This window comes from Anguilla anguilla, chromosome 4 (assembly GCF_013347855.1).
Source record: "Anguilla anguilla isolate fAngAng1 chromosome 4, fAngAng1.pri, whole genome shotgun sequence".
Classification (NCBI taxonomy): domain Eukaryota; kingdom Metazoa; phylum Chordata; class Actinopteri; order Anguilliformes; family Anguillidae; genus Anguilla; species Anguilla anguilla.
In genome coordinates this window covers 22,714,511-22,731,049 of record NC_049204.1, presented here as the reverse complement: position 1 = coordinate 22,731,049, position 16,539 = coordinate 22,714,511, and the positions used below count along the sequence as shown (strand labels likewise).

General features: G+C 41.0%; 1 protein-coding gene across 3 annotated transcripts in view; it reads left to right on the top strand.

The window, feature by feature from the left end:
• Positions 1-433: 433 nt before the first annotated feature.
• Positions 434-16,539, top strand: part of pik3r2 (phosphoinositide-3-kinase, regulatory subunit 2 (beta)) — a 37,606-nt gene continuing 21,500 nt past the window's right edge. Inside the window, exons 1-2 of one of the 3 annotated variants that reach the window (XM_035413885.1) lie at positions 434-648; positions 10,836-11,661. In XM_035413885.1, the coding sequence (XP_035269776.1) occupies positions 11,337-11,661 (325 nt within the window). In that variant the 5' untranslated portion in view covers positions 434-648; positions 10,836-11,336. Of the gene's footprint in view, positions 649-6,243; positions 6,308-10,835; positions 11,662-16,539 lie in introns of those variants that run through there. The other 2 variants (XM_035413882.1, XM_035413884.1) reach the window with 2 other exon arrangements.

Below are 16,539 nucleotides of genomic sequence, written 5' to 3'. Positions count from 1 at the left end.
CCGATTGAATTTAACTCCATACAGTGATTTCGTATTTTTAAATTAACTGCACAGAAAGAATGTCTTTGAAATTATACAATTTAAGTGCTTGACAATTAATTTCTGCTTAGACAAACCCTTCATCAAACTAGAGGCAGAGTTAACCATAAGTGGACTGCTCCATGAGTCTGCATATCCGTGGTCTCGGTTCTATTTGTTCCCGTTTCTGCTGGTTTTGTCATCTTTTATTTTCGCTGAAAGTGTTAGTGGTTTATTTGTTTTGTATAAAAACGTCAATGTTAAGTCTAAATTACAGAAAAGACAAGCGATTGATGGGTAGCTAAAACGTTGCGTCATCCCAACTGCACAGCGTTTTACATTTTCGCCTCGTGCCGGCCTCTTTCGACTTTTCCCGACAGTGTTCGTATGTTTCCGTATAGTTCGTGTGGTATCGCTGGTCTGCACACACGGCGTGCCTCTCCTATGCTGTGCTGGAACATGGCTGAGTAGGGAGCTGGGAGTTTTGTACGGTTGAAGAGAGTGGAAAGCAGTAGGAAGGGAAAAAAGGACGATTCTATGTCTGGCCGAACTGTCTTGCAAGGAAACAGCTGTTAAGTGGAAGACTGATTAGCGCAATACGAACTAGAAATTTGGAAGAATAGTTTGCGGGTGAGTTTTTTTTAAGTTCTTGCACATTTAATTTTTGCCGAAACTGGAAAATGGTGGAAGGAAGTGGAGCTACAAGTGTTCTCACTAGCGGGCTTGCTAGCTATACGCATACAGTAATTTGTCGTTGCGTGCCAGATAACACATGCCGACAACTCTGCAGAACCACACGAAACTTTGCGCTTTTAAAAGAAGTGTGTATAGAAAACATGAATGTGTTATAATTTGAGTGCTATTTCTGTTGAGGGTAGACTGTAAAATAGAAGAACGTAGTACGCCTGTAAGCATAGTTTAAAGTTTGCGATTGCGTTTTTTTCGAATACAGTTTGCTAACCTTAGACAACGTTACATAGCTAACATTTTAAGAACGTAGTTAGTCTATATCGCCAGCTAGCCAAGTTCAAATATGTAGCTCTTCAGCTAATGTTAGGTGAAACTACGTAGCACGCTTTCTAAGTTTGTTTGCTAACAGTAACGTTAGAGTATTGACTTTGCCAGACACAGTAGCATGATAGCTGGCTAGATTATTTTATTTGGCCATTTTTAAATATAAAAGAGCTGTAATATGGGCTAATAAAATAGACAAAGTTAACCGTAGATGAGTAATCTAGCTAACTTGCTTGTTTGCTAGTTAACTTGTCAGACATGCAACATTTATTTATTTTGCCATTTAGCATACGGTACATTGATACATTACATTGATGTTCGTAAAACGTACTTTTCACGCCCTGCTGGCAAAGTTATGAGACATTCAGAAAGTTGTTAAATTCAGATGCTAGATTTTCGATTCTATTTTCTTGGATTACGCATAACGCAAATTCAAGAATTTATATTTCGGAGTTTGTAGGGATGATTTGCTTTTTTGGTAGCTATTTGCCAGGTGTCCAGAACATTGGCTTGCGTTGTGGCATGCATTCCTAAACCGGGGGCCCGTGCAGTATGTTGCGTACAGCGAGCTAGTTAGAGGGTCTCAACTTCATTATCCTGCCTAGATAGATAACAATAAATTTGGGTTAGGGTTATCCGTAAATATTGATGTTTGAAATAAAAAAGGTGGTCGCTTTCAACTTTCGTTTAAGTTACGTATCAACAAATCTTTAAATGGCTTCAGATTTTTTGTCTGCGTTACATAGCCTATGTGTGGACTCAATCTAACTAAAATGAACTAACATTAATTTACGTGTCGCCCATATCAGATTCGCTTGAAATTTATTTGTCAACCTTTGACATGAACAAATTGTATCCGACACTATTTTTGAGAGCCTACGTCTAATTGAGTCGAAAAGTTGAGCGGTCATTTGTTCCTATTTTGTTAGGTTAACGTCTCGCTGAATAATTATAAACCCTAGATTTTTATGCATTTATTATATATTTTTTATTAATTTTTTTGTGCAAGCGAAAAGGATACGTGATTATCAATCGAATCATGAGTATCTGCTACTACGGCTAATATGCAAGAAAATAGCGAATGGAATCAGATTTATAAAATGTTTTAACAAGCATTTAGAAAAAAATGTTTTAGCAAACATTTTGAAACATAATATTAAGGGCATTGTGAAAATGTTTTCAAATATAAAGTTAAAATAAGTTAGTGAACTTGCATTCAGAAGTAAAACATTGTCGTTTGCTATAAAATATCACTTGCCCTAGCACGCATACTGACTTTCAGTCTGCTATCTCCTGATTCAAAATTTACTTACTTTTGTGCAGGGCCACAAGTTTACCAGCACCATCACGGTGGCCCACACATGACAAAGGGACATTCCGTGTCAATTCTGAAAAAAAATTCCGTGCCGTGACATCTCAGATTTTCTCCACTTTCGACAGAAAAGTGGGGCGGTTTAGTTTTGGCAGAACCAGAGTTTTTCCTTTGAGATCATTGGCCAACCGATCACCGTAGCTGTCACCAAGATGAGTGTTTTAAGTCTATTATGGTGTTTCAAGAAGGGGTATTAAAATATTTATTTAGCAGACACCTATTTAGCATAACTTTAAATGGTATTTTCTGTCCAATGATGCAGACGTATAACAAATCGGTCTTTAACAGTATACTGGTGCAAGTCATGCTAATCCATTACTTTCCCTAGTGATTGTACACTCAAACAATCAGCTTGACGGTGATAAGATTGCACACCCAGACAATGAAATTCGTGCAGCTTTTGCAAATGAGTATGAGCATCTCCCTACTCAAAAAGTGAATTGATCAATACACCTGGATTTGCAGAACCCACACACATTTTTTTGTGATGAGCACAGAATCCTGCATTAATATGACCTCTGCGAACAAAGTGCCCCCTTAGAGTGGCTTTGCCATTGACCTCTCCTAAACTAAAACTTGAACAATTTTCCCCCAGTGTTGAATCATCTGTTTTTTCACTGTGCCACATGCAACTCGGACACCAGGAACAGTGCGTACTGAAGTGTGTACTCCAAGGCACTTGCCTTGTGAGCCAGCGAGTTTTACACCCTGTAGGGTCCCACAGTACTACAGGAGAGAACAATGTCTCTCAGTGGCAGCTGCTGGTAGTCTGTGGTTGCTGGCTTGTCTTTGGGAATAACTAACGTAATGATACCCTGAGGAACCCTGGCCAACATAAACGCACCTTAGCCCTGATGGCCTCCTGGTCGTAATGGGCTGTGCCCAGGGCCCTGACTCCCAGCCATAGGGGTCAGCCTGTGCTTGTGATGAGTGACTTTATTGTCTGAGCCAACATGGAGCTTGGGATGAAAACATTATGCAAACAAGATAAACTAATTTTGAACTAATAATGTGTCTCACCCTGCCCTTCAGGACGTCTTTCAAAGAAGAATTCAAGCCTACCATTAAAAACATCTAATTTGTAAATTGAATTGAATTTTGATGTCATCTCCATCCAAAAAAAAAGAGCACTGCTGGACACACAAGTATAACCACCATAAATGCAATTGGAATGTAGTAGCGCCCTTACAGAAATGGATTATTCGAGAATATTCCCAACAACATGTGCAGAAAGAGATAGCCAGCATACACACAGAGTGCCTATTATACGTTTTACCCTCACAGATGTTCAGTTTGAGCCATAACTTGTGAATGCGTATAAAAGGTGCTTTGGCTGGTTAGCAGATGTAGAGGATGAAAAATAATACTTGGAAATGTTTGCTGCAATGTGTTGGTTACAATTACCTGCCTGTTCCAGACGTAGTTATTGAATAAATGATCATGCATGTCATTGGCTTGATATTGACATACTTTCTGCTTTGGTAATACACAATGCTAGGGTAACAGAAATATCCATCTTAACTGGCATATGATGCAGTGTGTATGAATTCAATGTGCATTAATGAATACAACATTTAGCGGCTGGCGAAATGTCAGTTGGGGGTTTAAGGCCTTGGCGGGCATTACCCACCCACCCATCTATTTCTGCCTCAAGGCTTTTGCCTGCCGCCTCAAATCCTATAGACATCAGCCACCACTGCTACATTGCATCTCATTTCTATCTACATATGGCAAAATGGCCATTCAAATGCAACTGTAAATGAATCTGATTTTAATAGGACTTGGCTAGAATATGTTTAGATGTGTTTTCTTTTTATTTTTATGCAGAGTTCATGTGCTGTGATCTTGGCCTATGCATATTCCTGGCAAATTAATATTGTCGCAGCACCATACCCCCTGAATTTAGTGCTACATTATATGGAGCGCTGACTGATTGCTATCCCTGATTTTGATGGTGTGCTAACATTCAGTAAATCTTAAATCATAATGGCAAATGTGTTGAGTTATTGTCTGGCAACCCTCCAAAAAATGGCCGAAGAGAGAAAGCATTCTGGGAAAGTTGACAGTTACTATAATTGTTTGGTTTAGGCCTATACTGTTGTATACAATATTTTTACATACCTTATTGAATAACCATTTTTATTGTATTCTGATTAACACTGAATTGAAAAATATGAAAGTTAACTGCGAAATTGGAATAGAGGTAGAATTTAGTCTAATTATTGTGCTTTGGGATGGAGTCTGCAGTTGTTCCTCCATATCTACCACTGAAAGGACCCGTTCGCGCTGGATGCCGAGCTTCTGTTCGTTGTTCCAGGCTGCGATTTGGAAAAGACTTATTGCCACAATATAGTTTACCTAACAAAGTACAGATGGACAGTTTAAATTGGCATTTTTCGTCCTGTATTTAAAAATGAGGCTGGATGAATTAATGCAAATACAATGCATACCAATTGTTTGGTAACTTGAACTGGTGTAAGGCAAACACCGTTAAAGTAATTGACAAATCTAAAATTAGTTTTCCCTTCAATATCTTTTCTGCTTGAAGTATTAACTGACTTGTTTTGTGTCTGGTAAAAATATTTAGAAGTTTATATTGTCTTAAAAAAATTTGTGCATAATATAATACACTATTTAGGCTATATGGTTTTTAGTATCCTATTGTGCACCTCCTGGTTGTGAACTGGAATTTTTGCCTGTAGTAAATTAAATTTGGCTGATTGATCATTTCTGGCAACTGACAGCATCAGTAATGTTCAAGCTGAAAGTACGTCACTAAAATGTAGGCTATAATGATCTACAATCAAGAATGTGTCAGGAGGTAGGTGCCAATAGTTACTGAACATATTCAGATTTACTTTGAAACGTATATTTTAAGGGACTGCTCGACTGGTTTCTTCTGCTTTTGGAATTCCTTAAAAACACACAGTTAATTGGTATAATTTTGTCTGGTCTCGTACAATGTCAAAATGACAATAAAAATCTGATGGTTACTGTTGCTGATGCGTTTTACATGCATCCCTAAACACAAACCTATGCACACACACAAATTGGAATAATCTGGCTATGTTTATTGGCATTGAGCAGTATCAATTACTGTCATTGTTATGTAAATGCAGGAGTGTGTGTGCTCTGTGATGTGCATGCGACTGAAGTGTAAAGAAGGTGGAGTTGCAGGGTCAGTAGCTCGATCACTGCCTAGATACATTTTCTAATATTAGAACATTTCCTTGATTTGTTCAAGCTTCTCTGGTGATTCCTGAGCACATGGCAGCGGATCGTCCAATAGGAATCCAGGAGGCTGTTAAGCGTTCCCTCTCTCTAGCAACAGTGACTTTCTCTTATTTATTTATTATTCGTATTTTCTTGTCTGCTCTGGCCACTTCTGTGTACGAAGTGCCATCCAACTGAAAGAAAGTAAAGAAAAAAAGGAGTAGAGGAATCCCGTGGTGACAGGACCTCCTCTGTCCCTGTGCTAAAAAGTGTGCTCTGCAGTTTACGGGATTGCATCACTGCTGATGATTTCTGTTTCCAATAGTTGCACGAGTAGTTATTGTTTAATTTGCTGATAAGGGGAGAGCGTGATAAGGGGCTTGCTTTTCAAATGGAAATGGACAAGCACAGAACGAAGAGAAGCAGTGGCATCCGCAGAAAGGTTGCATATTTGAATAAAGAGGACAAGGAAAAAGAGAACAGGAATTTTTGGTGGGGGGGGTGGCGGCGTGGGTGTTTGGGGGGGTGCGTCGGATGGCGTGAGGATCGCGGACTGTGGTTGGGTATGTCTGTGCCACGTGTCTACCCGGGCACCTTTTTTTTTTTTTTTTGTTTTCCCTCCTGCGCACGGACGTTGCCGAATTGCGTGCCTGCTGTGGCTGTCCAGTTCCCTTTCTGCCCAAAGGTGGGGTGAGTGTTGTCCCGTGATGCCATCTCATTTTTATGTGTAGCGCTTATTGCTGCCATCATCGCCATTATTCTCCTTGGTCCTACCCCCCCTCCGCTGCGTATTGTTGGGGGGCTTTGCATGTTTGTGCTTGGTAGGTCTGGAAAGCTGCGTCATGTTCGGAAGGTGGGGGGGCGGGGTGCGGGTGGTAATGAATTTTTGAGCACTAGCAGCCCTGTCCCATGCCTAGTTGAGATGGACTAAAGGGGTATTCAGAGCTGAAAGAAACCATTCTTCAGACCAGGGCACGGGACTCCAGCCACCCATCTCAAGGTGAAAGCGGATTTTTTTGGGTTGTCAGACTTTGGGTGACGTGCCCCAGAAACTCCAGGGGCTGCTTCGCTGACGCACACAAACCCCATCCATTTCCTACTAATCTTTTCATCAGCATCTAGGTATAGCCTACAGTTTTCATTTACTCGCTAGAAAAGGTTAAATGATCACCACTGCAATCTCTCCAGATGTATTAGGCTACTTTGTAAAGACGTTGAATCAATCCTATGGCAAAGAATCCACTGAATTCTCTGAAACTGATCAATTTTCAGCATGGATGTCTTTCTTCCTCATTCACCACTATAATTTCAAGATCAAGGTAAACTCGGATAGCAATCTTTATGAAAAATGTTTCATGATTAGTTTTTTAAATACCTAGTTCCATATAGAGATATGCATTTGGGTTGGAAGGATAGGAACTGTTCTTCATAACTAACCTGAGCCACTTATACCTCCCTGTACTATCAAGCCAAAGCCGTATGTCTCATGTACAGCAAAGAAGAATGAAGCAAACATGGCCGTTTTATTTAGGCTATATTCTGTGATATGTCTGGAGGTACAGTTGATTGACATTCAGAGTCAAAATGGATTAAAGAGGATTGTCCTGTTTGGTGTGGTTGGTTGTGATTCAGCCTGGACGCTAAAGCTAGTGTGGCACTTAGCTGGAACATAACTATATCATTGTTGTGGCACATTTAAACTTTTTGAACAAAGGCACAAGACATTGATATGATCCCTCCATTGGTGACTAGAACAAAGAGGTATTAGTCATACATTTGGAGCGGCCGTTTCTGTGATGAACATAACGAATACTCAAATCACTGAAATTCAGTTGTATGAAAAAGTCATCACAATGCTATTTGTATATACTGCCATGAATTCTGATTTTAACGGTGTTTCTCCATATATTCTTGGATTCCAGATGTGAAAAATTAAGCTTGACGATTTTGAAGCTCATGTGGCCATAGTGGCGATGGTGCTGCTTAGTGGCTCGTCATGTTAAGAAGCTGGGGCCCAGTGTAGTTAATGCCTCATGGCCCGTCATTGCATCCTGACTGTGCCAATGCCAGCCGTGGACAGTCTTGCAGGGTCATGCGTAATTAGCCATAGCATTGCCTCGGGAGGGTTTCAGTTGGTAAGATTTTCCTTGCAGTGCAGTATTACTAGTGACTCCTCTGATTGTGGGAGTGTTTGGTGTTTGCTGGTGTCAAATGCGCATATGCCCCAAGTGCAGTTCTGAGAGAGAGGAGGGTAGGGCGTGGAGCTTGGCTGGTGGACTGCACAGTGGATAGAAGTGGTGGTTAGCAGAATTTATTTAGCCGGAGAGCTACATGCTTGCCTGTGCCCTCGTAAATTGCGGGATCATGCTGCCTTGATGCTCTGGACCTATGAATATAATTAGCCTGAATGTAATTGTCTTAAGTGAGTAAACTTTTCATGACCAGAATTTTCTACATTTTTTTTTTTTTTTTTTGCGTGTTTCTTGTTTCTTGTTAAAGGTCATATCTTGTCCATACCAGTCAACAGAATTTGTATTTGTATTTTCTGTTGTGACATAGGTGTTGCTGCATGCTTTTTTGGGTGGGAGTCAAATGCATTTCTATATGGGCTCATGGTTGATAGAAACTCCAGAATGCATAGACTTTGCAGAAGTCCAGTTAAATCCATTGAACCGAGATTGAGTCGCAGCAAGTGCACTTGCTGAGCTGGTTTAAAGGCAGGAAATGGTCAACTAAAAAAAGCAGACACGCTTCAATTGCAAGCACAGGGCAGAAGTGTGCTGTGGTGCTGGTGGCCGCAGTGGCTGAGGCGCCGCATTTGGGTGTGAAAAGGGGAAACGATTGTTTCAGTGTTAAGTGTATCCATCTGAGTTAAAATGGGAAGTGCATGTTTCCATATTACTGATTTTAGGAAGTCACACTGAAACAGTGTTACTTACTGTAGGTGAGCTGCGAATCTGCAGTGCGACAAGTGGCAGAGAAACAGGATGGCCGTCTCTAGACTCCAGACTCTTTTTGCCTCGTTCATTGTATCTCTGCTATGTCTGCAAATGCCTGCATTTTCCCTGCTCCATTCACACCTGTTCCACAGTTGCTGTAAATTGACCCGTCTTTGTTATGGCTAGCCTAATGCACAAAAAATAGCCGGGAGCACAATGCAGCCATCGGGCATCATCCCCGATCCACATCAAAGCCAAATGGTGTAATAATGACAGTGTTTTACTGGACATGGGTGCTGAGCTGCAGTGATGTCAGTGCCTTTTTTATCAATTCAAGCTGAATTTATTGCTTTTCAGGAAAAGCAGTTGAGAAAAGGAACGCATTCTGTTTGGTCATGTGAGTTATTTTCTGTGTTTTTGATTGGGCTGGATGGTAGCTGAGTGAGGGATGAAAAAGCCTGGTCTAATTGGGTTTTTGTGCAAAGTAGTCCCAGTTTGTTAGGCAGCTCGATGTGCAGGTGCAAGGCTAGCTGATCATTATTAGACAGAATACATTTGTAAGCACGTTTGGCTGCACTGTGCAGCACTATGAATTAACTTGCGCATTTTCTGATTCAACCTGAAGCCTCATAAGTTCTTTTGAATGAGGTGGAAAGGTTTTTTTTTTTCTTTCTTTTTTTTCTTGAAACTCAACTGTGACCTTCCAAGAGTACCAAAATGCAAAGTTGGATTAGCTTTCTGTTCTACCACTTGACCTCTTTCTCAAACTACCCAGTTCAGTATTGAAACCTTGGAGCATTTTTTCACTATGCATTTACTGGGAGGCACAAGGTTACAAATTGCTGTAATCTAACAACAAGCACCTTTATTCACTTGTATGGGAAGCATTATGCTGCTGGTTAGACCGTTCATATGCGCATATTCTTTTCTATTTAGTTAAGTGTCCTGTAACTCTAAAATAGAATGGTGTATGTATAAGCTCTAATGTTATTTGTTAATGATCTGACCCGCGTTGCAAAAGAGCAAGCACTGTTTATCTTCTGTTTGTTCAGGCTGCCTGTTGGACATCTTAAATGGCCAGTGGTATTTGGTTGCATATGAGGAGGTGGTATGCAATGAAAATGTATCTGTTAATATATGGGGAAAATAAAAATAGAACTGTATAAATATGTGAATGGTAGCAGAGGGGCGTTGCTTTCATAGTGGTGAGCCTGGGCTTGTCATGACTAGTGTGAACGCAGTACAGGGGTGGTACTTTGTTCCTGTAGGGTTTCTCTTACCATGCTTGTCTGGCAGTTGGTGCCGTTGGTACACTGTAACTGCTGGGCCTTCATTCCAGCCTAAATAGAAGAGACCCAGCGGCTCCTAGGTTCCCATCGCTCCACGCAGTACCGTCGGGTATTAAGAACTTGGTTCAGTCCTTTGTGTTTGTTCCTTTTTGGATCAAAGTACAATGTGACATTTTTTCACGAGTGCCGCAGCGTATGGATTATACCTTGTCGGCTTGCAGTGCACCGTTTCCTTCACGATTGAAATGGAGGACTTGCCGTTAGTTAATATTCCACTGTTATTAAACGTCTCAGCTGACGGACTTCAAAACAGAAGTCTTTATGTCTTAGGACCTCGTCCTCACCAAAGTTTAGAAAATGGAATAAAGGGCTACTTTCTAGGCAATGTCATTCATTTACTTGACGCTGAACACTTTATACTTGCTCCCTTTGATGTAGGAATCAAGGAAGGTTTTAAACATCAGCGCTAATCCCTCATTGTGTAAAGACTCTTGTGCCCTGAATTTACCTTTTTGTGAACATACACACTGTTTGTGCTTTTTGTCTTGCAGAAACTGAGAGGGGCTCACATAATACATTGTCAAAAGGGATCAGAGTTTCAGCTTGCTCGAGGCTCTTTGTTCTTCGAGTCGAAGAACTCTTAAAACCTCATCCCTGCCACAGTGTATGCCACTGACAGTCATGTGACCATTGTGTCCTTCTAAGTATATCCTGAGCACTAATGAGGATCTCTCTCGCATTCCTAGTGCAGATGTGATGCATTTAAGCAGCGATTTTGAACCTGAGCGTGTTGGAAAGCTTTCATTCATCATGGTTGTTTTAAGAGTAAGGTTAGCACTGCGGGACAGGTTTCAATCATCGTTTTTTAAGTACTAACGAACAATGAGATTATCTTCTCTGCTGTCAAATAATGCCAATTAATTTAATTTCAGTGAAAAACTATTGGTCCCCAAAGCTCATCAACAGTTCTTTTCTGTTCTTTCTCTGCAGGTCTTGCCATTGGAGGATTTGAAAGGTTGTGGGGAAAAAAGGAAGCTGCGTTTAGGAGCGAGTGAAAGCTGCACAGCCCGTCCCGCCCTCCCCCCGTCAGCAGGCTTACCGTGGAGGCAGGAGCAGAGTGCTTTCAGTTATCGTACCCCCTGCAAGTGTCAGGCTTTTCCAAAGAGCATGTTGCCAATGCTGTCCCTCTGCTCCATTATTTGGTTAAACCGGGGATTCAAACTGAGGAAAGTGCTTTACACTGCAAACACAGGCCAGCTCTGAAGCCTTTTCAACTCCTGTTCAACAGCTCAGCCAGCTAGGCAAGGCTTCACAAGTTTCACTCGGTATATCGGTTATAAACATTGAGAATATTCTCCCTGTCGCCGTCTGTCTCCACCGCCCTCTTCTCAACTCCCTCTTCTCGACGCCCTCTTCGTTGAGAGAAGCCGTTGTGGGTGTCATTCTTTTCTGTCCCAGCGACGAAGATCGTTTCCGTTACATAATCTGAAAATGGCTGCAGAGGGCTTCCAGTATCGTGCCCTGTACGCATACAACAAGGACTTGGAGGACGACATCGACCTGCTGCCTGGCGACATCCTGACCGTCTGCAAGGCGTCGCTGCTGTCGCTGGGCTTCGGGGAGGGGGTGGAAGAGCACCCCGAACTCGTGGGCTGGATAGTGGGAGTCAATGAGCGCACCAAGCAGAGGGGGGACTTCCCAGGGACCTACGTGCAGTACGTGGGGCCTGTGAAGATGCCTGCCACGCCCAACCAGCCACGGCTCCAAAGACCGCTTCCAGCTGCCCCGAGACCAGAGCCACCACCAGCAGAGCAAGGTAGGGTTCCACCTCAACGCCATATTATAGGCTATTAAATGGGAGTTCGTCCGGAACATGACAGCAGTTTACTTAAGAGTTATCCAAAAATCTTCAACTGTTGGGTGTGAAAATGGTGAATATGGATTAATGAGGGGTAGCGGTTCTTCAAGAGGTTGGTCCTGTGAAGGTTAGCAGGAGAATTTGATTTTATGGTAATTAAGCTTCTTGGTAAGTTAGAACAAGACAGTCACTTTCAAGTCTTAAAATTGTTGGAAGTGATTTACACAAGGAGTTGCCAGTTTGAATTGAATAAGGATGTCTGTTGGAGACAGATTAATGACTGCTGTCAGAACAGTGGGAATGAGCAAAGAAGTTTTCTTGGAAGACATGCATCTTGGCCGCAGAATAGTGCATTTGGTTTTGAGGGATGTACGCCACACTGCATTTCCAAATGTGAGGGAAGTAATAGGCGTGTCACACGCAAACCTTCAGTGATACATTGTTCAGGAAGGCAAAGTCAGCCGCGCAAAGTTCAGAACATTGAAAGCAGACGGGTGGAGTGTAGTAGCTGCTTGAAAATATTTTGAATTATTATATTATTTAAATTATATAAATAAAAAAAATAAAGAACTCTGACTGATGTGTATCCAGTTCCATAGTGGAAATGCTATTCAAGAAGATTCAACTTTTCTAATAAAGGTATGCAATAATATTTTCTTTAGTTGCATTTTTATTCTTCACTTGAGTAAGTATTCCTGTTAACAGATGTTTAAATAACTGCTAACTGCTTATTTAACTGTGATTGCGTCAGTTTGGCTTCTCACCCTTGGCTTCACAGACGTTTGTCAGTTGTGAAATGGACAGTGCTTTGTCAGTATTTCTCCTGTGGTCTAGGGTTTGGAGAGGTTGGTTGGAGCATGTCTTTTGCCTTTGGGGAGTGCTAACATTTGGCAGCTTTGACGCACACTACATAGTTATCAGAAGATTAGCCATTTTTACCTCTGGTACCATTTTTACCTCGGGTAACTTTAAATTTCTTTGAACATGTCTAGACTATAGCTTGGCTCCTGCCTCTACTGTATATCAATCATAAAGTAGCACTCCCATCAACCACCCTAAATCTGTTAAATAACTGTTGGCATAACCCAGTGGTAACCAACCGTGTTTCTGAAGATCTACCATCCTGTAGGTTTTCGTTTCAGCCATACCTGACTCTGCTAATTAGCAGCTCAACAAGATCTCTAGCTGTTGAATGAGGTGCGCTATGTTAGCGTTGCAATAAAAACCTATGGGATGGTAGATCTTCAGGAACTTAAGGGTTGATTTACCACTGGCATAACCACTCTGAAGTCAAATCTAGTTGTAAATTAGCTGAGCATGGTATCTCTCAGGAGAGCCATTGCCTGGCACAGGTGCATTTTTCCTAGCTTAAAAAAATTAATGAACAAAACCAGAAACAATAGCAACTTAGTCTGAGCAAGAGTTAATCATATTTATTGATAAAAATTGATTTGATTTGATAATGTATTAGCCTACATGGCTTCAGACAAGCTTAATTTGTTGAAACAGCTGGGCTGGAATTGTTGGTCTAATGTCAAAATGCCAAATGTCACCACCCAATCATTTCAATGTATGAAATGTGAGAGTTATAACGGCCAGGTCATGACATTATATTTTCCTAGAAATTAAATTGGACCTGCACAAGTAGCAGCTGCTCATGATTGAGTGTGTTAGGGGGATTATGAGGGCAACTGTACTAAAATAAATCTCTGAAAAGCATAAATTTTCCATTATAATGTCAATAACTCGATCACAGCCTTCAAGGTTGACCATAGTTGATATTTTCCAAGTGAGCAAGCCTTTTCCACAGTCAGTCTGTGTATATGTGTTTGATTCCATAGGTTTCTCATTCATATGGTTTTGTGAACAAGTATAGAAATCTTCCGGCGCTGTGAGAGACGGCAGCCTTTCCAGTTGCTCCACAGCACCGTGTACCTGAATTTCCCTAAGGGAACTTCCCTACGGGATCAATAAAGTTTCTATCTATCTATCTATCTAGATAAATTATATTGCCACTGTACTAAACTCATTGCGACAGGTGTTCTGCATTTTTTGAATTACCTGGTTAGATGGCCACAAATACCACCTAAAGAACCTCCTTTTATTATTTTAGGTTTATAAATATTTAAAGTACAGTATGTTTTGCCATTCCGTTCAGTGTGAGCTTACCTGTAAAAACCATAGACAGAATTGTCCCGTAGTGATAATCAACTAGGCTAAGCTGTACAGGACGCACCTATGCTTAAGGCTCTTGCTTATGTAAGTCAAACTAGAGCCTTGCATGGAGCATGCACCAACAAATTTAAAATCGCGGAGGGAGAAATTCAGATTAAAGTGCTACCCTGGATTGGGAATATAAGCTTCTTCCAAATAAATTATTATTTTATACCGCACTAGATGTGATAAGTTGTACGGTGCAAGATTTTCTACACTCACTTGAGAATAGTTAGGCCTAGATGATGGAAAGATTTATGTTCCCATCCATCTGGCTAGTCTAGTCAAATGCAATCAGTATTAACAAATTATACACCAGTCTTAACCATCACGTTAGCTTTCAGTACGACCCACAATAAAAGCTATCTTTAACAGAACGTGCGCTTAAAGATTGTTTAAATAACTAAATCAGTGCATTGCAGATGTTTGCCATGAATATTGTCATGTGTCAGTGCGGAGAACAAAGAGTAGGCTATTTTTATCCACAATTTTAAATAACGTTGATAAAATCTTCCATGCAAATAAAATTACCAATGCAAATAAAATGGCTGTATCTAATGATATTTAGCATTATGTGGATATAGTGTGCTTATATTAATTTAATAATGTCAACGTTGAAGCTCTGCTAATGTACTTTTGCTTATTTTTTTTTACTTTTTTTATTTTTGCAATTGCAATTACAAAATAACAGTATTGGCAGTGTGGCAATAGCTACACTTGTGTATGCTTACGCACCATATTCCACCAGTTCAACCAAACACTGTTGCCAGCTTCTGTTGTTTTTTTTGTTTTTTTTTTGCAGTGCTAAATAAAATTAACTAGTGGCTTAGTAATGATGGGTGGCCATCTGTCCAAGTCACAGAACTGTCTGTGGTTGAAGTTCATTCTCCTTTACCGAACCCTTGTTGGTTTCTGTGTTTGGTGCTACAATCGTTATCACTTCAGTGTTTTCCGATCAGAGCTGGAGAGTCTGAATCTGCGCTCTCCACTAGCGTTTTGTTTCACTAAACGAACATTTGGAGGAGGGGTAGGTATAGAAACGTTTGTTGGCGGCGCTTTGTTCGTTTGATTTTGGCCGAGTTCACCTTCTCCCACTGAGGAAACGAGAGCGAGAGGGCGAAGTGGATGACAGATGGGATGAGCACACAATGCGCACCCAGTGCTCATGGGAGTTGTAGTATCACCATGCATTGACTTAGGCTAACTATTTCAGATGTCTTTTGTAAACTACAATAGTAGTTAGTAGAGTGAACAAATTAGGCTACATGCCACTGCCGAATTCTACCTACGTTTGGCGGGTGTTAATGTCAAGCCCTGGTCATGTTATTGATCTTGCGTGTGCTAAAGGTTTCTGTAAGTCTGGCCCGGCATGATAGAAAGTGGACGCTAATTTCCATAAGTTTGGCATCCAGCGCCCGGCGCCCTTGCTGATTTGATTATTTATAGGAATGTTCTCAACAGTGGAGTATTTCATCCATTTTGACAGTTTGATTTTTATTTCTGGGAATTTCTCTGTGGCAGTTGCTCAGTAGGCTACCTAAAAAGTTGCTAACTTGCACAGAGTATTAATTTAACGTGCATTCTGTCCGGTGTGCTGCTGAGCCCAAAGCCAGTTTCGTAAATCATCCAATGAGCAAGGGCGCCAGGAACCCAGGCCGAGGCCACAGGCGTCCATTTTCAGATGAGAAGCAGTGGCTTACTTATGGAATTTTTTATAGGTGTTCTTGTGGAACACGGTACACAATAAATTACTGAAATTATTGAGAAGCGATTGATGACTCTACTGAACAATGGTCTGTCTGTTCCTTGTTTCACAGACCCGACAGATTTAACTTGAGTTTGTGTTTTTGTCTGCATGCCTTCCAGGATCAGCTTCGTAATCTTGACTTCATCAGTGTGTGCTGCTAAACCCTCTGAAGATTTGTCATTGGGGCCACTTTACAGTCAGCCCCATTCCTCTTCCTATCAGCAAGCGAAGCTACAGTAACTTAGCGAATTGTCGAATATTAAGCAATGCTGGCCAGTATTTTTAAACATTTTTGGAATCAGAGCAATGTGATACTTTGCATTTACAGGTTAAGGAACAAAGAGATATGTATGCTTGGAACAAATGTACTTTCATTCATCATTTGTCCTAGCAGAGGAAGTAGTTTGCTAACAATTCTTCAGATTATTTTTTTCTAGAGCCTACATTAGCATGGTGGGATCTTGACCAGATTTGTTTTCAAAGCTTTTTTTCTAAACTCAAAGGTCCTTATGATCTAACCCATCAGACAGGGAGAAGCTGAAAGTAACCTCGAAGCTTTTTAGCAGAATTTTAGACAGACTTGTGGCTTGTATCTTTGTATGCCATTACTGAAGTAATTGGCATCTATTATCAGTATGTTTTTAATTTTCTTCCTTCTTCACTTTGGCAACATATAGTCGTTGCTGGAAGATGTATTATCTGGATACGGAGAGGTTTTGTCTATATGGATTTGAGAAATCTTCTGAAACTACTTCCGTCTCCTCTGAACCTCTCTGGCAGCCCCAGAGTTTCTATTTCAAAGTTGGACAAATTCCGCTAAATCAAATTAAAGCAGCGGGGAGGCATGGGATGTTCAAATCCAGTAGACCTCCACG